At 36.9% G+C, this 27496-nt stretch overlaps 1 protein-coding gene across 2 annotated transcripts; it reads left to right on the forward strand.

Annotated features, from left to right (window-relative positions):
- Positions 1 to 698: 698 nt before the first annotated feature.
- On the forward strand, positions 699 to 27347 carry LOC135595417 (uncharacterized). 2 transcript variants are annotated; one of them, XM_065086295.1, is made up of 15 exons: positions 699 to 858; positions 973 to 1143; positions 1344 to 1425; positions 1528 to 1635; positions 1789 to 1873; positions 4837 to 4891; positions 6648 to 7046; positions 12249 to 12308; positions 16166 to 16264; positions 16342 to 16452; positions 19321 to 19392; positions 19505 to 19621; positions 22157 to 22306; positions 24595 to 24695; positions 26778 to 27347. In XM_065086295.1, the coding sequence occupies exons 1-15, from the start codon at positions 793 to 795 to the stop codon at positions 27103 to 27105; spliced, it is 2004 nt and encodes a 667-aa protein (XP_064942367.1). In that variant the 5' UTR covers positions 699 to 792; the 3' UTR covers positions 27106 to 27347. The 2 variants fall into 2 exon arrangements, with proteins under 2 accessions (XP_064942367.1, XP_064942368.1); XM_065086296.1 differs by lacking the exon at positions 6648 to 7046.
- The last annotated feature ends 149 nt before the right edge of the window (positions 27348 to 27496 follow it).

A 27496-nucleotide genomic window follows, 5' to 3' on the forward strand; every position in this document is an offset into this window, starting at 1 on the left:
AGAATAGAACCCAATATATTTCTTACGATTCTGTTTGGTGGCATTTTTGTCGTATTTATGGTCTATATATAATGGTTTTGTTAATGTTGTAAGGATCATATATAATGTTTTTGTTAATGTTATAAGTATAAAAATTATAATTATGTGATTGTTATACGAAAAAATTTTAATATTAAAATTGAGATCAAATAATCATATATTAATTTTATTAATGAGATCAAATAATTAATTTTAATTTGATATTTTGTTCTTAGAAAGTACTAGGATGGTAATTAAGAGGGTTTCTTTCATCAAATTATCATTTAAATTTTTTTTATTATAATTAGTTTTTTTATTGATTAATAATTATAATTAAAATTTAATCAAATTTATAATATATTTTATCTAATTAAATAAGATCAGATAATCTAACAAATGTTCGAGAAAGCTTTATATACCTGATATATATATATATATATATATATATATATATATATATATATATATATATATCAGGTAATCTAATTAATATTTTCAGGACACCTTTCTTTATTGATCAACATGTTTAGTCTTTTTAGGCACTGCCATCAGAAAAAGAAAAGATCATAGATATTAATTAGATAAAAGAGTCATGTGAGGCGAAGGTCATGAGCTATTGTGCCACGAAGCAGGAATGTACATTCCCCAGTTAATATACAAATTTTCCTATTAACAAACTCCAATAAAAGAAAATGAAAAATAACTACTTCCTTCCTATCGAAGAAATCCTCCACAAATATCCGTCCCTTCCTCTTCGCCGCATCCGCGATCGAGATGCACGAGACCGAGCAACACGACCTCTCCGACGACTCCGACTACGCCGCCGCCTCCCGGCATCACGTACTTATCCATCGTTCAGTCGGTCGATCGATCGACCGACCGATCCTTTTGTTTCCTCTGTTCGATCAGTTCTCGTTTGATCATTCCCTTCTTTTCACTTTCCCCTTGGAGTAGGCGCCGGGGGGCATAATGAGGACCGATTCGGGGAAGAGCACCGCGAGCGAGGCCGGAGGATCCGAGGTCCTGTACCTGAAGGACAACGTCGCTATCCACCCCACGCAGTACGCCTCCGAGCGCATCAGCGGCCGCCTGCGTCTCTACAAGCAGGGGTCCTCCTTGTTCTTGGTAATCTTTCTTCTTCTTCTTCTTCTTCTTCTTGGAATTGGGTCTTGTCCCGTTTCTCAATCGCTGTCTGTTTTGTTTTCTTGGTAGCGGCGTTCTCTCGTTCTTGTGATTAGAATTGGTTTTACATGAAAATTTTCTCGAATATTTTCTTGCATGTATGTTGTTACTTTTCTTGAGCTGTTTTTCTCATCTTTTGGCAGTCTTGGATACCCTATAAGCCAAGCACTGATGGGGCAGTTGATTCTTTAGGGCACGGATCAAGTTCGATTCCAGTGGAAAAGGGTATTTTAAAATATTGTTTCAATTGAAATATCGTCGGATGAAATTTGTTGTGTTTTCGTGTGCAGTTAGATAACTTATATTATCTTGTATACTGTCATACAGATAGGAATCTCTACACCATCAAATCGTTGCCAGTAAGTGATGTCCATTCCATTCGAAGGCACACTCCTGCCCTTAGCTGGCCATACATAATTGTGGTTCTTTCATCAGGTGAGCTTTTATAGAAAATTTGAACTCAGAACTGAAATGTTTTGTTTTATTTATCTGTTTCAACTCGTAAATCGAGCTAGTGTAGTGACAATTTTAAATATGAAACCAATATATGCATATGGATATCTAAGTTGACTGACTGCACATATGCAGGCCTCGCATATCCTCCTTTTTATTTCTACAATGGTGGGGTCCGAGAATTTCTTGCTACTTTGAAGCAGCATGTTTTTATTGTGAGGTTGGTTATTTGATTTTTCATCATTGTTTCCTGAACTTTTGTCTTCGTTGTTTTGCTTATGCTGGAGTTATTAATTTTATCTATAAGATTATAAGTAAAACAATTTCAATCACCTCTTAGAAGGCTTTTAAATTATTTACAATTTCATTGTTCTGATAATATTCGTAGGGTTTTGGCAACATTTTAGTTCTACCTTGTTGCGTTAAGGATGATCAAACTTGTGTGTATGTCAATGCATAGAACAGATGGTTGATTGACGTATTACACAGAGGAATAGGGCCACAAGTATCATATCATCCATCGAAAATAAAGATATTGTATCCTGTAAATTGACCATTATAAAAGTGAAGAATAAACAATTTCGAAAGAATATAATTTCTTCATCATATGACTTTTGTGCATACATTATAGTGCGCCATTGTCCTTAAACTGATTTGAATAATTCAACTTATGTTTGTAATACATTAGTGTTAAAAAGTTTGTTTATCTTATCATATCTATCAGTAGTGTACCAGACCTTTGTGCAGCATGTCATCCATGTGATTATTTATGTGATCCTGTTGATGTTACTTTATCTCCTATTTTGTTGTAAATTTGCCTTTCCAAAGATAATGGAAGTATTTAGGTACCGCTTCAACATGGCACAAAACTTTTTCCATTGTATTTATTTTATTAATATAGATGAAAAAAATAATGCATGAAGATAATCAAGATAAGGAAAAAAAAAGCAGAATGAACTCAGGCGAATTGTAGAACTATGATTTACACTATTCAACATGTCTATAAGCATTGTCAAAACAGTTATTGTCATTTGTTAATTTGTCTAGAAGCCTTGTGATATGTTGTAGTTGTTCACCATTTGTGAATACATAATTGAAAACGATCCACATGTCACTAAGGATTCGAGTTTTGTGCTGAGTTGCATGAAATCATGCCAATCTGTGTCTAAAATTGGAAATGATATATAATAATTCTTTTGCCAACCAATGATTACTTATACCATGCGTCAATGATTACTTATGCCATGCTGATGTCAATTATTTTATTCAACGACTAGGCCTAATTTTGGTCAGTTTTGTCCAGCAAAAATGGCCTTTGTTCTAAAGCTTTTATGTGCCAACAACATATCAAACTCCAATTTTATCAATGATATCGTAATATGTCTGAAGTATCTGACTAATATTGGTGGTTAACATGGATATGGCATATATATGTGGAATCATTTTGTAGCTTTTGTGCTTCAGAGTTTGCTGCTAAACATTTAATTAGTTGTCATAATTTGCAATATTGATATTACAATTAGGATTGGCTAGGGATGATATGATTGAGACTAATCCAATTTGGTTGATAGGATTAGGATCCATGAGAAAATAACATAAAAATTGTAAATTACAAAAGCTAATACAGAATAGCAAAACACGAGAAAAAAATAAAGATAGGGAAAGTAGACATTCGTTATGTTAAAAGTTTATAGAGTTCTTTTTACCTTCATAATTCATAAGGCATATATATTTTTAAATATATGAATTTGAAAAGAAAATTATATTAAAACGAAAAAAGAAAAAAAAATAATAAAAAATAACTATTATATGCATATCAACAGAACTTATAATAATCATATTGTAGAAAGTTACAATTTTAGGAAAGAACCACCATATATATCATAAAAAAGATTGTACAAATATTGACTTGGAATTTTAAAGATAATGAGAAGCCTATTATGGTCCCAATTCTAGAATCACTAGGCATGCTGTAAACAGTAACACAAAACATATAAAGAAAGAAGATTTTAGGTTTATTTTAAATCCTGAGACAAATTCATTCTTTTCAGTAGGTTCCTGTTTCCTTGTATGGTTGAGGGATACTCTTTAGAATCCTCCATCTTTAACTCCATCTTTAACTCTCTATAGTCTATACTCTTTTCTTTTTTAAAAGTTACATGATACTAGACATTATGAACAATGAATGTAGTTTCAACTCCTGAGACAAGTTCATTCTTTTCAATAGATTCCTGTTTCCTTGTATGGTTGAGGGTTACTCTTTAGATTCCTCCCTCTTTTACTCTCTATACTCTTTTTTTTTTAAATTTTCATGATACTAGACATTATAAACAATAAATGTAATGGTTGTAACGAAAAGCAAACAGTATTAGTAGTTTCTTATTTTAGTCAGTAATTCTTTTTTTTTAAGTTTTATTCCATCTTGTGTTCCCTCCGAGTCCTCCCCTCTTTCTTTTCTGAGGATGTTAATTGACTGAAATACAACTTGTCAACTCCATTTGATTTTGATTGATTCTAGCTGTTCCTTGCTGATTATTGACTGCAAGGATGAGAAATTGGCCAAGTCAGTTGCCTCTGATGATACTAATACAGTTCTGACTTTGTCATTTAGATATTGTCATACCACAAACTATTGCCTTTTGCTTTCTGTTTGTCACTGAGAACGATTCTTTTACTGTCTACTTGCAAAACAAACATTTGTATAGACATATTCCATGATAGATGAAAGCAGTCAATATATCTAATGGATTGTTTAAGAAAATGGACAAACATGAGAACACAGAACTACATGGCAGTGTCACAAGATCTTTATATATCCAGTATCGCTTGTTAGTTATGTATTTATGTGTATCCTGTAGCATTATGTTTATTGCTACTCCTTCTTTTTAATGTGTGCAACATGTGGATGAAAAAATAACTAATTAATTAGGCTTATGTTGGATTCTATAAGAATCTTGGATATTGTTGCTTGTCTAATGTTCAAATAGCAGTATCTTTGGATCACATGTCATGCTGAGCATGCCAACTGTCCTGACAAAAAATAAAGTAAAAGCGAACTGGATTTGCACATGCGTACTTCATATAGCATACAAGCAGCATTATGAAACATAAATGACAATATAGTTTTATGCCAATGAGCTACTGCTTGGCTAAGTTTCCTTATAATTTAGATGCTTTATTCAGGTCTGCGGATGATTCGAATGTTTTTCTTGTGAATGATTTTCAGGACCCCCTTCAGGTATGCTCTTCTCTTGAATTCTCCATAATGATCAGTATTGAAAAACACATTCTTTTATCAGTCAATATACCTATTTATTGTGTTTATCATCTTCAACAGCTGAGCTCAAAATGACTGAAACTTGCCACACCACAGCTTTATTTGTAAGATTTACCAATACTCAATTGATCCAGATTGTGATTGAGCAAGTCTGACTTGGAAATCCTTGCATTCTTAGGTGGGCTTAGTGGAAATGACCATATCCAAACCTATTATGGGCCATTCTAGTTGATCTTTGGCTGGTTTTGTCTAGCCTTGCTGTCTGACAAATTTTCCACCATATTAATTTTCATTATTCTCGGCTAGTTAGGTCGATATTGGTCCAATAATGCCCTGATCTTGACCGAATTTTAGTCAATCTCAACCAATTTCTTGGAGATCATGACCGATTTCATATCAATTAAATTTAATCTGATTTGGCCCATTCAAATGGATGTGGGTCATTAATACTATGATCAATCCCTAACCTGGTCTATATCTTACTTGTATCGCCAATATTCATTTAAGAATGCATTTCTTGTTGTTATGCTCTTGTAGTCAAGGAATGCCATTTTGTCTGGACCGGAATGTGTTAGTCGGTGTATATTGGTCCATGCATTAAATGCAAATCGTCTACTTCCGGATAGTGGCTGACAGGCCGTATAGGGCTCGGATAGGGCGGTAAGTCTTTTTTAATTTTTAACTCTAAAAGTAATTGGTCTAGATGTAATAACCCTAAAATTTGTTGCATACATTGTGCCCGTGCCTCTAGTGACCTCTCCCAATGCTGCCAGCAGCACAACCGTGATACTCCTTGCTGATCGTCTGCCTCTGTTGCCACTGCCTCCTTGATCTTCCTTTGTGACCTCTTCCCCCTCTTCACCTCTCATGTCATGCCACACGCCTGTGATACTCCTCGCCTCATCTTTACTTTCTTCCTTTGTTGCTGCATTTTAATCCTCCTCTATTGTTATCACCCATGGCTGCTCACTCGTCTTCTTTGCCGCCTTCTTCACTCCTCTTCTCTATGACCTCCTCCTCCCCTGCTCTTATTCTTTGCAACTGTCTCCTTCTTGGCCACTTCTCTACAAAATGGTTATATTGAAAGTTGTAAATTGTAATATTAGATGTATTGTAACATATTATTGTTCATAACAATGCACGCATCTGAAGTATGAGATATTTGCCTTTTAGTTTCATCATTTTTTCCATTATTCTACATAGCTTAAGTTATATAAATGCTTTGTGCTTGGTTCCAGTATGTTTAGAGAAACTATAGAGTTTAGAGTTAAATGGAATTTGTTGTATAATTAAATGAGTTGGAGCTGACTGCTCTCTTCTGGTTATTTGTGTTGATTATGTGGAGGAAAAAGTTTATGTTTTGCTATTCAATATCAAACCTTGACTTATAGGCTTAGGCACTGTGTATAGGCTTGCCCATTTGGATGAGTCTGTCACAATCACATGATGCAGTATTGCAGCTAACATTTTTTATCTGTAGAGTCAGTTTTCTATTGCACAAAGATCACCTTATTGTAATATTGGAATTCGTGTACTTGGTTTTGACAAAATGGTAACTTCCATATGGTCAGAACCTGTTTAACTCCTTTCACTTATTTGGAAAGATGCTGGATAACTGAAAGGAAATATGTTGGATTTATACTTTGCTTTGCTTTTGCAGTGAATGCCAATAATCTTGTTGGTATGTCTTGTACCTAAATATTGTTCCTTGTTACAGAGAACCCTGTCATCCCTGGAGCTGCCAAGGGTTGTGTCTGTTGCAAATAGAGCATCTCGACACAGATCAGACCTTTCCAGTTCTTCATTCGATGATTCAGAAAGACTAAATGGAGCCCCATATGATGAAACTGCGAGCACCTCTGAGTATTCTGCTCGGCAAAAAAAATTTCATGATCCTGCTCGAGATATCTCTATCCAAGTTTTGGAGAAATTTTCACTAGTTACTAAATTTGCCCGTGAGACAACCTCTCATCTGTTCCGTGAAAGTCATAATGATGGCCTTAATGCCTATGAGAAAAAGCAGCAAACTGATTATGGCTCTCTTAAGCCAATTAGTACATCTGATGACAAGAAAAAAGATTCCAATGTGATTCCAGTGGCCGCAGATCCTTTGGAGGTAAATAAATGCAGCTTGGTCTATCTTAATATTTCATATTTTGACAGATTCCATGCAAATTAATTGGTAGGTAGTTTTTAAGTATTCTGCTATTGGAAGCAATATTTATAGTTTTCTATTTGATAGTTTAATTATTGTGCAAAATCTTTGCATTGTTGTAGTTCATTTCATTACATGCCTTTTCATTTATATTAATGTTGTGGATGAAACTTAAGACAAAAATTCCATGTTGAGTATCCTCCAAGCTCTAGGAAAGCCTGGAAGACATTCTCAGTCTAGTTTAAGGAATGCAGAATAGCTTATTATTAGCTTTTATTGCTGCAGTTTTAGGTTACTGCCTATGGTATTTAAACTGAGCCTAATCCAAGGGTATGTATAACAAGGGGTCACCACTTCTGTGTTCTTTCTTTGTTGATCATGAGTTGGTCATGGTTAATGTACATGTCATGGTGTTTACGACTGGATTCCTCTTTGGAGAGATACTAAAACCATGGGACTATGCTGGAACCATCAGTGATTTAAAAAGCGCTAGGCGCCAAAAGGCGCCAAGGTCCAAAAACGTCCGAGGCACTAGGCGTTCGCCCAGGCGCTCGCCCGAGCGAAGCGAGGCGCTAAAATATTAAAATATATAATATAATTAAAAAATATAATTATTTAAAATTTTAAATAAAAATATGCTATTAAATTAAGAAAATCTAAGATACAAAATCACAATGTCACATTAACAAAAAGTTTCAAAATTCAAAACATTAAAATTTTACATCAAAGTCATTCATCATAATCAACATTATCGTCATTTTCACACAAATCATCTTTATTGAATTCGTCTTCTTCCTCTTGTTCTTCGATTCCTTCCTCTTCATCAAGATATGTTTCATTCTCTATGTCTTCAACAATAGCAGGAGCCGAGCTTGATGCTTTTGCACTCATTTTTCTCTTTGACATCTGTCTTGTATATGTTTGTAATTCTCCAGCACCTGAAGCTCTTGCCACGTCTCCCCACGTCAATCTATCATCTTCAAATACAAGCTCGTCTTCAGCATCTTGCAAGTTAGCACCCATTTCTCCTACTAACCACTCATTTGAATCATCAATATCTTGCAATGAGATTGAATCAAATTTATTTTTCAAATCATGACGAGTCTTCAAAGCTTGATTATACTTTATGTAAACAAGATCGTGCAATCGTTGATGTTCTAATCGATTTCTTCTCTTCGAGTGAATCTGTCATGTCATATAATTTAAAAATATATTAATACATATATCTAAATAAATAAATTAATTAAAATAAAAATATTTAGTAATACTTACATGCTCAAAGACACTCCAGTTTCGCTCACAACCCGAAGCACTACATGTCAAACTAAGTACTTTGACAGCAAATTTCTGTAAGTTCGGGGTGGAATTTCCAAATAGACTCCACCATTCAGCTGCAAAATTTATGTTATTATTAGCAATAACATAGTAACATAATATATATAAAATTAATTATATCAAATTATTAATACCTGGAGAGGTAGTTGTCCTGGATCGAACAACAATTGGAATTCCAAAAAGACCTTCAGCATTTTTATATAAAGATAATTCATGAATAATCTTATCTTGAACCTCAATGCTGGGAACTAATCTTGCAATACACTGATATAACCCACCCAAAACTTCTGCATCAAATCCAACAGATTTAATCTTATAAAAGAATTCAGGGTTCAAATAATATCCTGCTGCATATAAGGGACGATGAAGTTGACAATTCCATCTTTCGTCAATGATTGTAAAAATTTTCTCATATTTTTCTTCATTTTCATTAAAAGATCTTTTAATCGTCTCCTTTGCTCTATCCATAGCCTCATAAATATATCCCATTGCAGGCTTATTTTCATTATCCACCAACCGAAGAACTCGAACAAGAGGGCCCATTACCTTTAATATATAAACTACATGATTCCAAAAGGATGGCATTAAGATGATATCAGCAGCCCTCTTACCTTTTGCTTCTTTTGCCCATTTGCTTGTCACCCATTTCTCAGAGGTAAACATATTTCTCAGAGTATGTTTTTGACGATGCACGCTCTGTAATGTCAAGAATGAAGTAGCAAATCGGGTAACACCATGTCTCACTAATTCTTTATTCCCTGTAAATTCTCTCATCATATTCAAAGCTCCAATGTGATTATAAAGAAATCCAACAACAAAAATTGCCCTTTCTAAGGTTTTCTTGATTTCTAAAATCTTTCCAATATCTTCCAACATTAAATCAATACAATGTGCTGCACATGGAGTCCAATACAAGTGTTGTCTTTTTGATTCAAGCAATTTACCTGAGACAAAGGATAACAAAAATGATAAGACTTAAGAGTTTAACACACTTAATTGAAGATAAAATAATTAACAAAATCAAAAGATGAATATTACCAACTAAAACATAGTTGCTTCCATTGTCGGTTATGATTTGAACGATATTTTGTTCTCCAATTTCTTCCACGAAGTTGTCAAGTAAATCATATATCTTGTCTCCAGATTTTACAAAAGATGAAGCATCTATTGACTTCACAAACATAGTCCCTAAAGAACAATTAACCATAAAATTAATTATACTCCTGCGCCTCCTGTCAGTCCAAACATCTGACATAATAGAGCAACCATGTGTTGCCCATGATTCTTTATGACCCTTTAGTAAGTCATTTGTATAATTCAACTCGTTTTGCAGCAATGGAACTCGCATCTCATAATAACTTGGAGGTTTTAATCCTGCACCATATCTTCCAATAGCTTCAATCATATCCTTAAAACTGTCTAAACGAGTTGTACTAAGGGGAAGACCAGCCTGATAGAAGAAGCGAGCAATGTGCTGAATTGTTCTTCCTCTTATTTCTTTATCACAAGCATCACTTATATTTGTTTGTCTCAATTTTGAGCCTCCTACTTGCCCTTGTTGTTTCTGGGATCCTTGAAGCATATATAGATCCATCGGTCCTTTTCTACCTTTCTTAGTACTCATAACTTCTTTTCCCTTTTTGTCGTATACTCTTTTTTCACTTGGGTTAATACTCATAGAATAATCTTCTTCATCTCTGATATGTTCAACATTGTCTTCTGGTAAATTCCCATAAGATTCATTCTTTTGTGTCTTCTTTTCATTCATATAATTCAGCAACTCTTCTTTTACCTCAGGTGGACATTTTTTGCAAGCTGCTGCATTCTTGAAATTTCCTACTAGATGTTGTTTTGCACGAAAAATACCACCTCTGGTAGTCTTATCGCAGAATATGCAAGTCACTGCATTAGGATCTTTCGGATCCTTCAAATAATTATACTTCCATGCAGGATCTTTTTTTGATACCATTGGAGACTCTATTGAGTTGCTTTCTGCACTTGCCATTTATGTTGAAACCTAACAATAATTTCAAATAAATAAAAATTAATAACATTAAAATCAAAATAATATATAATTAATCTATTAACAAAAAAATAATCATTTCAAAATTCAAATAAACTTAATATTAAGAGTATACTAAGCCTGATGGAGAAACGAGGAAGCAGCAGCGGCGGCGGCAGCAGCGGCGGCAGCAGCGGCGGCGGCAGCAGCAGCGGCGGCAGCGGCAGCGGCGAGCGGCAGTGGGAAAGGGAGCGGAAGGCGCGAGTATCGGGAGGCCTCGAGGGAGGCGCGAGCAGCGGGAAGGCTCGCGGGAGGGCTCGCAGGAGGCGAGAGGGCTCGCGGGAGGCGCGAGCAGCGAGAGGGCTCGCGGGAGGCGCGAGCAGCGGGAAGGCTCGCGGGAGGGCTCGCAGGAGGCGTGAGCAGCGACAGCGGCGAGCAGCGGCAGCGGCAGCGAGCGACGAGATCGCGATCGGGATCGGGATCGGGATCGAGAGCGGCAGCAGGTTAGTGTTGGGTTAGGGTTAGGGTTAGGGTTGGGGTTATATCGGTTTAGTTGGTTCGATTGAACCAACTAACAACCGAACCAGGACCGAACCAGACCTAAAATTCTGGTTCGGTCGCCTTGGTTTACCCAGGCGCTCGCCCGAAGCGCCCAGCGCCTGGGCTCGGGCGAGCGCCCAGGCGGCGCCTGTTTGAAGCGCGCCGCCTTGGTCATTAGCGAGGCGCTCGGGCCTCGCCTCGCCTCGCCCGAGCGCCTAGGCGAGCGCCCGAGCTCCTTTTGCAATCACTGGGAACCATCATCTGGCTTATATTCAATTTCCCGTAGGTTGTGCACCAAAACAATTTTTTGCATTGACTTGATATCCCAGTGGAGTTCTCCTTGTTTTCTGTTGACTTCCTACAACAGGCACCCACAAAGGTGTCCATGCAGGATTTATAGGCTGCTATAGCAAGGTTAATCACTTTTAGCCATCTAATCAAAACTGCATCCTGGGAGTACACCTAGGCAAGGTCCTTGTACTTCCCAAGGCCTAGTAAGTATGGTGTTCCATGGCACGCTCTTTGTTGGATCTAGATGAGCTTTTCCCTTTGGTGAAAAGGTGGATGATGATTTTGGATATCTGATAAGATGCATCCTCAGGTTTATGAAGTATATAGCCTAAGAAGCACGGGCACGTGCTTTTGGTGGATGAGTACATGTCCGACACGTGTCAAACACACGGACACATGCGTCGGACACTCGTTTGCGACTTTGTATTCATGTGGCCCTCACGTGAGGGTCATATACTTCACAAGAAAAGAAATCTGGAGATTGTCGCAAGGAAACATATATCAATTATGTCTAGAGATTGCTAAATATTATTTGATGTCCTCAACCTTTATTTTGGATACTTATTTAGATGATTTTAATTATTTTAACTTGTATGCTGATATTTATTTGTTCAAATTACTGAGTTTATAAAATTTAAGTATAAATACTATAAAAACTTATGTTAATTGAATATATATATATATATATATATATATATATATATATATATATATATATATATATATATATATATATATAATACATGTGTCCTAATTTTTTTAAAAATGGCATGTCGTCATGTCTTTGTCCTCTGTCCGTATCCGTGCTTCTTAGTATATAGTATCTACTGCAGCTTCTTTGTCAGTTTTGTACTTCAATATGATTTTAACTTTTAACATTTTGGTTTCATGGCTGGTTTAGATCCAAATCATGCTCTTTTTCTTTTTTTTCTTTACTACAGTGTGGTAGCTGATTATTTTTAGTTTTCTTTCATGATTCATTTATCTCTTTGCAGTTTGAGAAGTTACCTCTAGTTTGGGGAAAACAAAGAATGCACCCCTTATGTCTTGAAGAGGTATGTTCTTCTAGTTTATTCTTCTGTCGGTCCCATTCTGGTGGTCTCTTTGCTGACTATTTGACAAGTTCCTTTCGGTTTCACTATACTTTTTATTGAAAATGGTATTGTTTGCAGAGCGTAAATTATTAAGCTGTTGTTTTTTTAGGCATATGTTTATAATGTGTATGTGAATTTTGTTCCAAGTTTGCCAAACAAACTTGGAGGATTGTTTTTATTTAATACATCAGTCCTCATTCCTTGTCTCTCAACTGTCATGTGAGCCTGTTTACTTTTAAATCTCTTTGAGCTTAAGGGCCATGTGGTAGAGAATGTTGAATATGGGAGAAATTAGCATAATCAATGTGTCATTTGGCTAGTGATTTGCATATGTTGTAACCTAGGGCTTGTTTAGGTTTTAGACTTTTAGTTGTGTCATGAAGTTTAGATTTGTGTAAAAGCATGACAGCATGCATGAGAGATATGTCGGTGTGACAATTTTTGAGGTTCCATCTAGTTTAGAGTCTTTAGACAACACTGAGGTCCAAGTGGCCTTTACATGCATGGTTGGTGCCCATTGGTGTTACACATTTGAACTTTATAACAAAAATAAACCTTCTAAGTTCCCCTCCAATCTCTCCTCTTTTCTTTTCTCTTATTTAAATTCTTTTCTTGATCTTTTTCTTCCATAAATATCTAGAAGGTAACCATCTTTCCTCAAAGTGAGGTGGCATTTAAACTTTTAAAGGAGGCTGAAGATGATCTATAGTCTATACCACGTAACATATAGTTATCACAATCCTCCATTGATGCTTAAAGTTAAAGGAGGTGATTTCAAGTAGATGATGATGTTGACAACGACTAAATTTAACAACTAATTTGTAAGGATTGAAATTAGTTTGCGAAGAACAACTCTCAAATTGCAAAATTGCAAGTAGGACAAGATTAAAGCAATTGTCTGTTTTGACATGTCAGATTAAAATCCAATGGTGATGCCAAGGTTTTCATTGGACTTCTATGTGAAAAAATGGGCAGATTTACTCCTTATATCCAGTGATTGAAAGAGGCGCTCGGGCGAGGCGAGGCGAGGCCCGAGCATCTCGCTAATGTCCCAGGCGGCACGCTTCAAACAGGCGTCGCCTGGGCGCTGGGCGCTTTGGGCGAGCGCCTGGGTAAACCAAGTGACCGAACCAGGATTTTAGGTTTGGTTCGGTTGTTAGTTGGTTCAATCGAACCAACTAAACCGATATAACCCTTACCCAACCCTAACCCGCTGCTGCTCTCGATCTCGCTGCTCGTCGCTGTCGCTGCTCGCGCCTCCCGCGAGCCCTCCCGCGAGCCTTCCCTCTGCTCGCGACTCCCGCTGCTCGCGCCTCCCGCAAGCCCTCCCAGCTGCTCGCGCCTCTCGCGAGCCCTCCCGCTGCTCACGCCTCTCGCGAGCCCTCCCGCGAGCCTTCCCTCTGCTTGTGACTCCCGCGAGACCTCCCGCTGCTTGCGCCTCCCGCGAGCCCTCCCGCTGCTCGCGCCTCCCGTTCCCTTTCCCTTTCCCGCCGCTGCCGCCGCTCGCCACTGCTTCCTGCCGCTCTTAGATTTTCTTAATTTAATAGCATATTTTTATTTAAAATTTTAAATAAATATATTTATTAATTATATTATATATTTTTATATTTTAGCGCCTCGCTTCGCTCGGGCGAGCGCCTAGCGCCTCGGGCGTTTTTGGACCTTGGCGCCTTTTGGCGCCTAGCACTTTTTAAATCACTGCTTATATCATATTCTTCTAGATCTATAGAAATAGGCAGGGTAGTTGAGGGAAAAAGAAGTTGAGTGCTGCTTCCACAATGTGGCCAACCCTACTAGAGCAAGAATACTTCTACAATTTATTCCACCATGCATGAACGACAATCCATCTAATCAAGCTAGCATTGTTGTGGTCAATGACTCAACAATTTCCACGAACAAGATTAGTAGCACAACCCAATCTTATCTTCCTCCATGGTCATTCAATCCCAAGAAGGGTCCTGTCAGGTCATGAGGTAGAAGACAACGATATTTATCCTACTGATAGACAATGCTTATTATAATTTTTATAGGTGAAATGAAGCCTCATGGATTGAAATACCAATCGATGATCTGCCATTTCTCTTGAAAGCTTTAGGGAAACTTGATTTCCAGAAGAAAGGGCTCAGCATCATAACTATGTGGAATTTGTTAAGAAGCCTAGACCAGTCATTTATTAAAAGTTAACCTTTTAGAAGAATCGTTATGTTTCTGTTTTTGATGGAGGATATCACTACATGTGGTGCTTTGGCCAAATGTGGTTATGGTATTACATTCAGGTGAAGCAATTCTAGGAAGAGAACCTCCTAAGTCCCAGTAATTATTAACTAGAAAAATCAAACTAGCTCGCAGATCTTATTGCATGAAAAAGAAAGAGATAACAAATTAAGAATGAGCCGTAATGGCTGTAAAGCTTGCCTATCCAAAAGAGTACTGGTGCCTGCATCCCCTCACTTAACTAAGATTCTGAATACTTTAGAACAAGGTTCGCCGTTTTTGGTACCCGACCTGTCTCGGTGATCTGGTGGACTGGTACGTACCAGTCAGTACCGATGTACTGACACATGGTACGCTGGTGCGTATGAGTGTTTTGATGAGGAAGGAAAAGAGGGAGAAGAGGAAGGAGCAGTGGAGGAATACAGGAAGGAGGAAGGAAGAAGAGAACGTGGTAGAGGAGGAAGAAAAAAAAAGGAAGAAGAAGAAGAAAGAAGAGGAGGAGAAGAAGCAACAGTGTTGAAGCAGCAGTGGTGAGGCAGTTGCACACGAGCCCTAAGTTTTTTTTTTCTTTTTTTTAATGCCGAGTTACATAGGGGCCCACCACTTTTCTGATTTTTTTTATTATTTTAATCGGACCACCTGAAATGGGGTGGTCTGTGTATCAGCTCATGCCCGGATGGATACATACTGGCTGTACCATACTGTTTCGGTCAGTACATCCATCCTTGCTTTAGAATAATTGGTCTAAGATTCCGAGTACTCTAGAATAATTGGTCAGATACATGACTTTTATGCTGAACTAGTCAAGTAAACATTTTATCTTTTCATATTGTTTCTAGCTAATATCTGTGGCTTTGGCTTAAACCAAAACTTGCACGTCCACCAAGACCATCTATGCAGTCCTAGACAGAAATGCAAGTTGTGGGGAAAACAAAGTTTGATCATAATAAACTAGGCAGATAAAAAAATTGGCCATAATGGGCCAAGATATGTCAAAACTGCATTTCTTAGCTTGGTATTAGCCACCCCAAGTTGGGGTATACGTGCACCATGATTGGGATTACCTAGCACAGATTATAGGCATGATTGAAACCTGTTAACTGCCAAAGCTCCATACTGATTATTTTCACAATGGGGAGTCCTCTTTCTACAGGTTCTAAATAGTTTTTCTTCAGGTGATGCCTGGAATCCCCTTTTCAGTATCCTGCTTGTGTTAAGGTTTGGAAATCCAGATATTTAGCCCACTTCCAAAACAAATTCTTGGAATTTGATATTTCAGAACATGCTTATCACTTGATTCCACTAAAGTGCTAATCCAGACTTGATGTGGTTCTCGAAGTTTGTATATCACATCGTTGTATATTTACAAACTAATTTGGGATATTACTTGTAACTTCTTATATGCTGGATGTAGTTGCAGTCTTTATTATTCTGTCACTAGGAAATACATTCTATGATGTAAATACTACATGGCGTTTGTCATGCGTAAGTTTTTTTGTTTTTGATTATTGCCCAAATTTGTATGGGTAATTTGTTTTAATACGTGTCATAGTATTTGCTATATGAGGTTCATTCTATTACTAATCTTTAGGTTCTTGTGGCAGTGGGCTGCTTTTTTGGATTCTGAAGGACGGATTCTTGATTCAAAAGCATTAAGAGAGAGAATATTTTATGGTGGAGTTGATCAGAATATACGAAAAGAGGTTTGTAAATGAGCTTCAACTTGAATACTGTAGCTGCTTATGAATTTCTGGGCATTGCATTTAGAATTGAAGTGCAGGTATGGAAATTCTTGCTGGGATACCATGAGTATGATTCAACATATGCTGAGAGAGAATATCTTACTTCAGTTAAGAAATCCGAGTATGAAGTTATAAAATCCCAGTGGCAGGTGCGCCATGCTGTTACCTACCTTATTGATGTTTAGTTTCTGAGGAAAATCTTTTCCCATAATTTGTTTTCCTTCATATCTATCCGGCAGATGTTTGTATGCTTCTTTGTTATCGAAATTTGTGCACATTATCCAATTCAATGATTCCTTTTCCTGGTCTTGCTGATTGCGGAATCAGACAGAGCATCCTTGGAAACTGAGGAGATACTACTGTTCCACTTAGAACTGCATCTGTTTCTTTATGGAAAACTTTATATTTAGAAATAATTTAATCCAAACTTTTGTAGTACTCTTTGTTTGTTGTTTATTTTGTTAACATTGAAATCCTTTATCCGACAGATAACAAGTAGCAACACTATTATCACTGGTCATTTATATAGATACAAGATAGCACTCTAGAAGAGAAACTGATCTGTAATTTCCATTGTCATTTCTGTCATTATATTGAATATGAAAGCTACGTTTTTACATTAGATACTTATAACATTTGGACTTATGTTATTGATTGATTATGATATTAAGAGATTTTTGCCTACATGGAAAATTATGCTCAGATAAATTATTCACTCTTGGGACCTAGGATTTTCTTCATTCAGGAATGGCTTGTGATACTAACAAATTACAATGAATTGCTGTCTGCATGGCATAGTTAAAGCTGTGTCTTCACTAACTTGCCAGCAGAAAAGGATAAAAAGAAAAATTGGAAGAAAGAGAATGAAAAAAAAAACTGAAAATCAGATTCCTTTTAGCTGTTGGTAACCCTCTAAAGAGGAAAAGTTCTCTGGTAGTAACTCAAACTTAAAAAATTGTCAATGCCCTTCAAATACATTCCATTCCATTCCCCTCCTTGGTTGTGTCATTAAATGGCCTAAGTTAATGGATTAAATCCTTAGCTCCAACAGGTTCTTTTAGTTACTTCAGTTGATTGGTTAAATAAAGGAACTAGTCTGATGGACTTTAAAAAGAAAAAAGATTTTAATGGGGGATCCTTGCAACCCTTTGTCCACAAACCTGTTTGTTACTAGCTGTTGAGATTTGAAACACCAGTCAGAGCATATGTATTGGGCAGTATTTCCGGTCTGACCACTTACTCGTATCGGAAGATAATCATGTATAGCTCAACACCAGTATATATCAGTTCATTTATATCTTTTAATTATTTAATTCAGTGATACCTGGCAGTATGCGTTTGGCTGCCCCCTATGCTGGTACCATAGTGGTCTGATAGGTTAGTAAAAATGTTATCGGAGCAATATTCAGATCCTTGCTAGGCATACTCATGTAATTTCCTTGGTGCCATGATTTATTCTTGTGAAGTTGACTAGCTGATAGTGTTTATTCGAACTGCATGAACAGCTTTATGGTTCTTTGTTTGACATTTTGTAGCTATTTCAGCTATATCTTATGTGCCCAAATCCAAATGCTAGGCATATTATATTTTCCAAAGATAATCTGAATGCCCAGGTAGGATAATAGGATATAGCTGGAAAATGCTAATACATTTTCTAAATCCGAATTTATTAAATTTACCAAATCTAGGATCCGAACTGTATCATTAATAATAATAGGAACTGAACATTATATTGTGGCAAGAGAAAGTTTGATTCATAGGGAGAAGTAGCTGCAGAAATTCAAACAACAATATCATTTGATTTGTCGATCCTCAAAAGAAAAAAAAAAAGGCAAAGTTCCATCATTGAGTGAAAAATGGGAAACTCATGGAAAGTTGCAATCCCCACCATGTAATAGTGCACCTATATGTCTATGTCGATGTTGTTTTTTTTGACTAGAAGACCGAGAGCTAACTATCGAGGCTTTGGGCTATCCGGACACACTTTGAGAAATTTACTATGGCAAGGGGGGATCTACCTTGGAGAGGGACGATCCAAAATGTCAAACAAAGAACCATAAAATGTCATTGCTAATAGGATATAGCTGCCCAAATTTAATATAGGATATAGCTGGAAAATGTATTAACGTTAAAAAAAAATTATTAGCATTTTCCAACTATTTCAGCTATATCCTACCTGCCCAAATTTAATATATCTGAATTTAACAAATTCGGATTTGGTAAATTTAATAAAATTTAATATAAGAAGGCAGATCCTCCCTCTCCATCCCATTCAATTTGGATCAGAGCTTCAAAAAGTGGTGCCAACGGGAGCTCTTATCTATTCCAATATCAAGAATCCGAATACCGCACCGTACTGATGTACCGATCAACTATCGGTATGATATGTACCGAGCTATACCGAGCATACTAACACATGGTACATTAAGGTATACTAATGTACCACCTATACCAGTCCTCTATTGTGCTAGTATGTATCATCCGTACCGAGCGGTATGGTACAGTATTGCAAACCATGCCCAACATCACTTTAATACCCTTCTTTCAAAAATGCATACTGTCTAAGCTAATTGATAGTTTTATTATGGATTGGTGCAACTCCTAAGGTTAGCATGCTGTACAGTTTACTGGTTCGAGTTACTTTAACAAGTGTATCCTAACTCCTAAGTGCTTGCTTCATAACTATAAGTAGGCTGGATTAATTTATGTATTCTGAACCATCAAGAATAATCTGGAATAACTATAAATTGTTTTTTTATTTCATAAAATTGCTGATGATTTTAATCTAGATTTAGACATAAACTAGCCAAATTTGGCAACATATGATATCATCTTGCATTTTGTCTGATAAATATTTTGTTGTGATGAAGCTTAGGTAGTTAGGTTATCTCTTTCTTATATAGAAGCAACATGATTGCATGTCTCATTGGAACATTACTAACTTGTTCAAGTTTTTTATATGGTTCTTACTGATTTATTTATAACTTTTTAGGACAATTTTATTTGTACATGTGCAGAGTATCTCAGCTGTGCAAGCTAAAAGATTTACAAAATTCAGGGAACGGAAAGGCCTTATTGATAAGGATGTGGTAAAAATAATGATCCATTCTGATGCTCAGCAAATACTTGAATTAGTTATACATAGAAGTTAGTGTATGTTCAGCTTTCTTATACTGATGAACTGTTATTGACATTGGCAAGGTGAGAACAGACAGATCTGTTGCTTACTACGAAGGGGATGACAATCCAAATGTAACAATTTTGCGTGATATACTATTGACTTACTCTTTCTACAATTTTGACCTGGGTTACTGTCAGGTAAAAGTAATACTGTTGTAATTTTTTAAATGCTAATGCTACAGTTACTTGATTCGAACAATTAATTCACATATAAAACTTTTTACTCTTTCAATGTCTTATATTATTAGCCGCATCTTTTCAGTTTGCATTGGGTATATGTTATTAAAACTGGTATATTTAATGTCCTACTGTTACATTTTTGGTAGATAGCTTTGTATTTGATACTAAAGGTCTATTGAGTTGCAAATATTTTAATTGCATTTTTTCTTAATTAAATGGCCATTATATATTTATTTGGAATGTACCTTCGCTTTTTGGTATCTATCCGTGCATATGGTGCAAATCAGTTCTGGCTATCTTATCTTTTTGTTGCTCTCTCTGTATTCCTATCCTTATTCCTTCCACAGGTTATTTGTACCTATCAAGGTTCAGTCATGGGACCCCTCAAAATTTTCAATGTGGTTTGGCCAATGAGTTCATGAGCCGTTGTTCCATAACATCTTGATTATCTTAACACATCATTTTGTTCATCTATATTATACAATAAACCAAGGTTCTAAATTTCGAATGGTATCGCTCGTACCGGCTAGTACGTATCGGTCTGCCAGCAGACTGATATGCGAATTGCTCGCTACTGGGCGAAACGCTTGATATAACCCTGTATCAGACAATACGGGGTTGTATCGAGCGGTAACGGTTGAAATTTCAATCGTTATCGCCCAAAATAGGTCGGTAACGGTTGATTTTGACCGTGACCACCCGTTATCGGGCGGTATCAGCCTGGCTGCGACGAGGGAAGAAGAAGCGTCGAGGGAGAAGGAAGAAGAAAGAGAGAGTGTTCGAAGAAGAGGGAGAATCATGAGAACCTCGATGCGTCCCCTATCCGATGCCTCCCTCCCTCGATGATCCCGATCCAGGAGGTAATGGCTAGGTGGCAGCTAGAGCAACGGAAGAGGCGATCTCCTTCATCGCCTCGTCTGCACAATTTTGTCCATATGTGGTTCAAATCTGGTTCAAATCCATTTAAGCACAATGGTGTGCTAAGGTGTTTGCATAAAAAGTTATATGACGGAAGAAATTATATTCTTTTCAAAAACATGTGTTTGTCCTTTTACTATGGTCAATTTTCAAAAACAAAATTTTAGTTTGGCAAGGAGAATGTCCATGACAATCCTAACTATTAAGAAAATTAGCATCTAGGTGGTGGAAAAAATAAAGAAGGAATGTGTTTGTACTTTGATTAGCAAATGAGAGAACAGATGACAGCAGTAGTTGAAGGAAAGGTTTTAAATACTGCTTGACTGTTGGTATAGGTCAGACTGTATAGGTCTGATAGCTAGTAAACGGGATGCAGGCTGAGCAATTTTATCCAATCTTGTCTGATATATGCTGTAGTGTCCTATAAGCTCACCTACTGATTTTATCAGTGACAAACCTGACTATGAAGAAAATTAGCATCTAGGTGTGCGACAAAAATTAAGGAAGAAATGTGTGCTATATTGTGTGTACATGTATTTTGATTAGTAAATAAGAGAAAAAGTTGAGGTGACAAGAGTAGTTGAAAGCAATATTTAAATACCGACCATTATACCGCCCATAATGGTTGGTACAGGTCATACTTTATAGGTTGCGAACTAAACAAGAGGTGGACTGAGCGATTATATCTGATTTTGTTGTCTGGCTTATGCTGTATCATTCTATAATCTCATTATTTATGGGAGAGTAAGCTTACAACCTGACATAAGTACCAATAATTTTTTTATCTTTTTAGTAGCTGTTTGTACTTTTTTCCTTTTTATTTTTTGTTTTATTTTTTATTTTCTTTCTCTCTTTCTCTCCCACACACTCTTTCTTTTTCTCTCTCATGTGCTCTTCTTTCTCCCCTCCTCTGCCTCCACCTCCCTACTCTTTCATCATTGCTTCATTTGGATCACCAGCTCCTCCGCCTCCTCCCCTGCCTCCTTTCCTCTTCTCTCTCCTTGCTTTTCTCTCTCACTTTCATTCTTGTCTGGAAGGTACCGACCCATGCCGAGTGTTGTACATGGATCCTTATGTATCGGTCTGACCATCAATTGGCATTAGTATTAAACCTAGATTTTAAACCCTGGTTGCAAGTTTCCTTGATACAAGCAAATTCATCTACTTCATTTAAATCACCTTTTGTTTTCTTACTAAATATAATGATGGTTCTATAAGATGCAATTTTATGTTCTGTTGAGGCAGCATATGGCGAAGGGCAACTATAGATTTTAACAATATTTTAAAGTTCCTCCCATTCTCTAGCTGTCACTGTATTTTTATGAACTTGTGCTTAAGGATATATTATCCCCTGGTACAATCGGAAAATGTGTACTTATATTTTGTTGAATGTGGTGTATGTATGAAACATCTATGTGATTTTTTATTTATGTTTATTCTAGATATGCTTATTTTCTTGCTTGATTCCTTTTATTTGTTGCCCCTAGTTGATTGAAAGCTGTCAATTTGTAGATTCTTTACTTTTATGTGTCCATTTTTCTAACTGGAGAATCTTTATTGTGTGCTGGCTTATAGGGGATGAGTGATTTTTTGTCACCAATATTATATGTTATGAAGGATGAGGCGGAGTCCTTTTGGTGTTTCGTAGCACTGATGGAGCGTCTCGGGCCCAATTTTAACCGTGATCAGAGTGGCATGCATTCCCAACTCTTCGCATTGTCTAAGGTATTTGATTTGACTTCAATAATGGCATAGGCTACTGACTGTTTCATACTCTTATCATTTTAAATAATGCCTGTAAATTGATTCTTATTTTAGTATTTGAAGATGTTTGGACTTTTGACTCTGAAATTTAAATTCAATACTGGTCCATGAGATCATCATATTCTGATCGTACTTAGGTCACTCCCTGCTGTGTGTTTGTGATGAGCTCGGTGGTTGCTGTTATGTTGTTCATTTTACCAAGGACTAATCATGTGTATTGGTATGCACCATGCAGTACACATGGTATGTACCAGCAATGCAGTCTCTGTTGGTACCATTTGTCTGGCTTTTGTGTTTGTGTTCTTAAAATGCTTAACAGCAACTTGCATTAGATTTTGTTCTCTAGTGGACCCTAACGGTTAGTTGAGTTTCAGAAAATTAATTAATGCACATCTTTGTACTTGTTGGTTTCAGGCTTTCAGTGGAGCTTACTTAGGCTCTCAGCTAAACTAAGTAGCTCTCTTGATTTGGTTTTCTTTTGGATGATTCTTTTGTGGACATTTTTTGTTTTCTATCATTATCTTGTAATGTGGTTTGGACTCATTGAGATGTTATTTGTTGTTGACATGATGCCGTCAGATATTTGAAGGGCTGCCATGATTGTCCACTCAAAACAGTGGGTGTGAAGAGAGGAAATTAGTAATCTGGGATGCTTTGATTCTAGTATTTTTTGTGAATCTTGGCATCCTGGATTGCAAAACTGCTTGAACCATTACTAGTGGTATTTATTGGTCCAGCATAACTCAGTTAAAATCAAGTCATGTTTGTCTAGTAATTTAATATATATCGAGTTTCAAAAAATCCATACAATCCCACCAAGTAAACCTAAAACTACATAGATTTGATGAGGGCGATTAGAGGGCCTATTGGCACCGATATAGGAATTACAATTTTGTATAATATTTTCCAGTAGTCTTATGTTATGATGTCATAAACCATTCCATTGTTTAATTAACCAAGCACACTAAAAATAGTACATGTGTTTGAAGCCAATACCTTTAAAGATAGGTTGTAACTATCACCCAGTTAGTCTCATGGCTTTTTAGTAGGCTTTTCTTGTTCATATCTTTTGCACAGACTTTAAGATGCATCTGGTTGAAGTTAGCATAAAACCTAACTTTGAGAACCTTAATGGATTGGGAGTTGATCTCAAATTCTGGCTGCACACAAGCAGTTCAATTGCAAGTTATATACATTGATAGTATTGTGTGATGTTTTTGGGCCCATTGTTCTATTGTGATTTATAAATTAAAATGTTAAGCAGTTAGGAATGATGCATGCAAAAGGTTAGTGTCACTGAGATGAATAAGAAATATTTACATTTGCAAACAATTATGGATGGATATGAGTGTGTTTACAATGAGATAATCATTTAAGGTTGTATGGATGTGTCAGAGAACCTCTGGCTGCACTTTTATATGCAGCGCATGGTGAGTAAATTAGTCGCGGTGGTGCAAGGAAGATAGATAAAAGGAACTTCAAGGAAACATAAAATGATTGGTAGCTCTTACTTTTCCTTGTAATCTTGCTCTTAGTTTAGCTCAATGGCGTAAAAAGATACATGTAGTGGGCCCCAGGGATTCAAGACCTAGGGGTTATTGTTGTTATATGTATTTATGCAAGCTACATGTTGTGCCCATGTGCAGAAGTTGTAGGATATAAGATATAGTATATTAATATAAATTAAGTTTGTCAAATTTAAATTAGTGTATAAGTAATGTAAAATTTAAAGATGCTGTTCTCTTGCAAGCTGAAATAGAAACCTTACATTGTCCTTGGTATGTACTATATGGCTATGGTACATCCTGGTAAGTGCCATGCGTGCTTCTCATGCCAGTGGCCTACCTGCATATTATGTGATAATTTAATCCTCGACTGTATCTTGGGTAAGCTTCAGTGTTTTGCTAAATTTATTATCATATCCACATCATTCTAGAATACTTCCTGTTGGTACTTAGTTGATTGGTGCAGCATCTCAGACCCCTGTCTTCAGATGGTTTGGGTGGGTTTTGGATTGGCCAAATGTTATTTGATGATGAGTGAATTTTTCTTTTCACCTATTTTGCATCAATACTTGCAGTTTCTCCCTTTTCTCTCGTCTTTTATCCCAGAGATATTATATACATCATTTGCTTAATTCAAGATCCTTCTGCACCTTTACAGACTTATTTTACCTTGGAAAAAAATTATTATAATATGAAACTTAACATACTTCTGTTCTGATGAATCATGTTTTTGGCCTTTTTCAGCTGGTGGAAATTCTAGACAGCCCTTTGCATAACTACTTTAAGCAGACAGATTGTTTGAATTACTTCTTTTGTTTCCGCTGGATTCTTATACAGTTCAAAAGGTAATTTTTTTATGTACAATTTAAGTGTAATGCTTAATATCAATGCAACTTCCTGATGGAGTGTGGTAGTTCTTATGCATGATACCTTTATGTTTTGTTGCATAAACCATTGCCCAATTTAATGCATCACTTTTCAGTTCACTTCTTTCCTTCCTTTGGAGCTTTTTATTTTTTTAAGATTTTGCTGGTTTTAGTAACTTTTTATGGGACTTCTGAGAATGGAGTCAAATTGTAACCAATGCTCTGCTGAAAGGGTCACATATGGATCTTCATCTTGTCACGGTCTTAGCTGGAATTGCCTAAGGCGTGAGGCACCCTTGCGGCCAAGACGCGAACTTAGCTTGCGTTGTCTAAGTCGCGCTTCGCCCTTGCGATATTGCTCCGCAAAGATCAGCCCACTTGCAACCTCTCGTAGGTCCCGAAGGACCTGTAAAAGAGAAAGTTGATTAGTTCGAAAGAACGAGCGACGGACAAGTCTCGACGTCTTGCGAAAAGTGGAAGCTTTACAAGCAATTCAGCGAGCACCTTGCGTGCACAAGAGAAAAGAGGGAGCGGGGGAAAACAAGAACTTTAGAGGGTTGAACGAACAGCTGCAAGTCCACAAACAGTTGCTCACCGGGTGCCGGGCGCGACAAGTTTCCGTCAAGGTAACGTGCGAACTTACGAAAGGTTGTTCAACGCCCGACACTACACCGAAGCCCCATCCAGCCCTGTGCCACCCGGGGGGTTCAAAGGGGTTGAGATGGCTGACATTTTGGCGAGCGGAGGCGGGCTGCAGAAAACAGCCCACGGCACACGAAAACGGAGTTGTTTTGGGGCTGTTTTGCTCGGTTCGGTGAACGGTCGGTTTGTAGCATTGCAACTTGTTCGAACTTACATTTTTACAAGCAAAATGACTCAAAACCAAGGCAAAACAGGCTGTCAAGTAGCTGTACATGTAAATGAGAGCGATGAACGGTTCGTTGAACGGAGTTTTTGCAGGTGCGCGACGACCGTTCGTGACAATCTGGCAAAACATTTTCAACTGCTTATTGATGAGATGTTTGGTAAGTTTTTTGCCCATCACAGTAATTGATTGAAGAAAATAAACTCAAAACAAAAACTTAAGCATGACTGAATTTAGTCAAATTATTCACTGAGTTAAGTTTCAGTCAAGCTGGACCAAACAAACGCTTGAAATATTTTAGTTTTACATAGGTTTTGAAATACATAATGCATCTATACGATAGAACAGAAGAAAGTGTTGTAATTTTCTGCACAGACAATGTCCATTTGAGCAGTATTTGGTATCTTTTGCCAGAGAGTTAACGGTGAGCTTCCTTGCTGTTTTTATTGTATCAGCTGCTCAGTTCACCTCAGTCACAAGACAAGGCTATTTGTCCCTTGGTATTTATAATGTAAACTACAAAGAACTTGTCATTTGCAGACAACTTCCATCTTGTTAAATCTTTGTTTGAGAGGCTTGGAAGTTGAAATCTGAGTACTAAAATATGATGAGTTAACTTCTTGGAGCTGAAAATTATTACTAATGCTGAGTTAAATTCTTGGAGCTGAAAATTACTTCACATAGTTCAGCATCTTCCGATGTGCCTTTTTTTGTTAGATTTGTTGTTTGGAGTGTGAGCTGTACCAAATTTTGTTATTGTCTAGGGGAAGCTGAAGCTTGAGCACATTATATATCAGAAGAGGACAGTTCTTTTTAATGTTTTCTTGGTTTTAGGAAATGGCTTAACATACCTACACTTTGTGTCGCACTTTCCTTTTGTTCCTTATTGTGGTTTGCTTAATATATACCCATGCAAAATTTTAAACTGGAAGTGTAGTCATGAATTTCTCAAGTTTAGAGGGTAATCTGATATTTGCAACTTTAAAGTTATGTGCATGATACTTTTGATTATGCAACGAAGGACATGATTTTTGTTTAATCAATTTAAGCTGTATTTTCCTTATTGTGGTTTGCTTAGTTTATGAATTTATTTGGAAAAGATGGTGCTCAAGTTTTTTGTCTCAACTTTTATGTGATACCTATTGAAAATGTATGATATTGTTTGAGTCCACCTATTTGTTGGTTTTCAACTGTAGGGAATTTGAATACGATCAGGTTATGCATTTGTGGGAGGTCTTGTGGACACACTATTTGTCAGAGCACCTCCACTTGTACATGTGTGTTGCGATTCTGAAAAGTCACCGAAAGAAAATTATGGGCGAACAGATGGACTTTGATACCCTCTTGAAATTTATTAATGAACTAAGTGGCAATATTGATCTTGATTGGACTATAAGGGAGGCAGAGGCTTTATGCATCTGTGCTGGAGAGAATGGAGCTGCTTGCATTCCACCAGGGACTCCCCCATCCTTGCCTATTGAGCCAGACATGGGACTTTACCCCCAGGAAGACGAAGTTCTGTAGAACATCTTGCTCCCCAACGAATTAAACACAACTCATATTGCTTTAATTGATAATTCCGGTTGTCCCATATGTTGAGATGCTTTTAGCACGGAACAAAACACAATGTAAATGAATATCTTTGGAATTCATGCTTCATTATATTGTTGGCCTCTTAAAGTGAGTGTTGATTCATCGTGTTTCCTAAGCATCTTGGCAACTTTCTAGTGTAAATATTTTGATGGAAGTCGTCATTTTCTCTTGTACCCTTCCTTGTATCGCCTTGCAATGATTTGTGATTGATCAGAAGTTGTTCCTGACATAGGTATATGGTGTATATTCTTCGTGCACTAATTTGTGATTTATATTCTTACATATCCTCTTTTGAGCTTTGGAAAGATTTCATAAGATTATT

The sequence above is a fragment of the Musa acuminata genome, chromosome BXJ1-10, assembly GCF_036884655.1.
Source record: "Musa acuminata AAA Group cultivar baxijiao chromosome BXJ1-10, Cavendish_Baxijiao_AAA, whole genome shotgun sequence".
Classification (NCBI taxonomy): domain Eukaryota; kingdom Viridiplantae; phylum Streptophyta; class Magnoliopsida; order Zingiberales; family Musaceae; genus Musa; species Musa acuminata.

Bases quoted from the DNA above. Each gene is read 5' to 3' on its own strand.
- LOC135595417 (XM_065086295.1), top strand. From the start codon at position 793: ATGCACGAGACCGAGCAACACGACCTCTCCGACGACTCCGACTACGCC. The intron at 16,453-19,320 runs GTGCGCCATGCT...GTACATGTGCAG, and splicing joins TTATAAAATCCCAGTGGCAG to AGTATCTCAGCTGTGCAAGC. The intron at 19,622-22,156 runs GTAAAAGTAATA...GCTGGCTTATAG, and splicing joins TTGACCTGGGTTACTGTCAG to GGGATGAGTGATTTTTTGTC.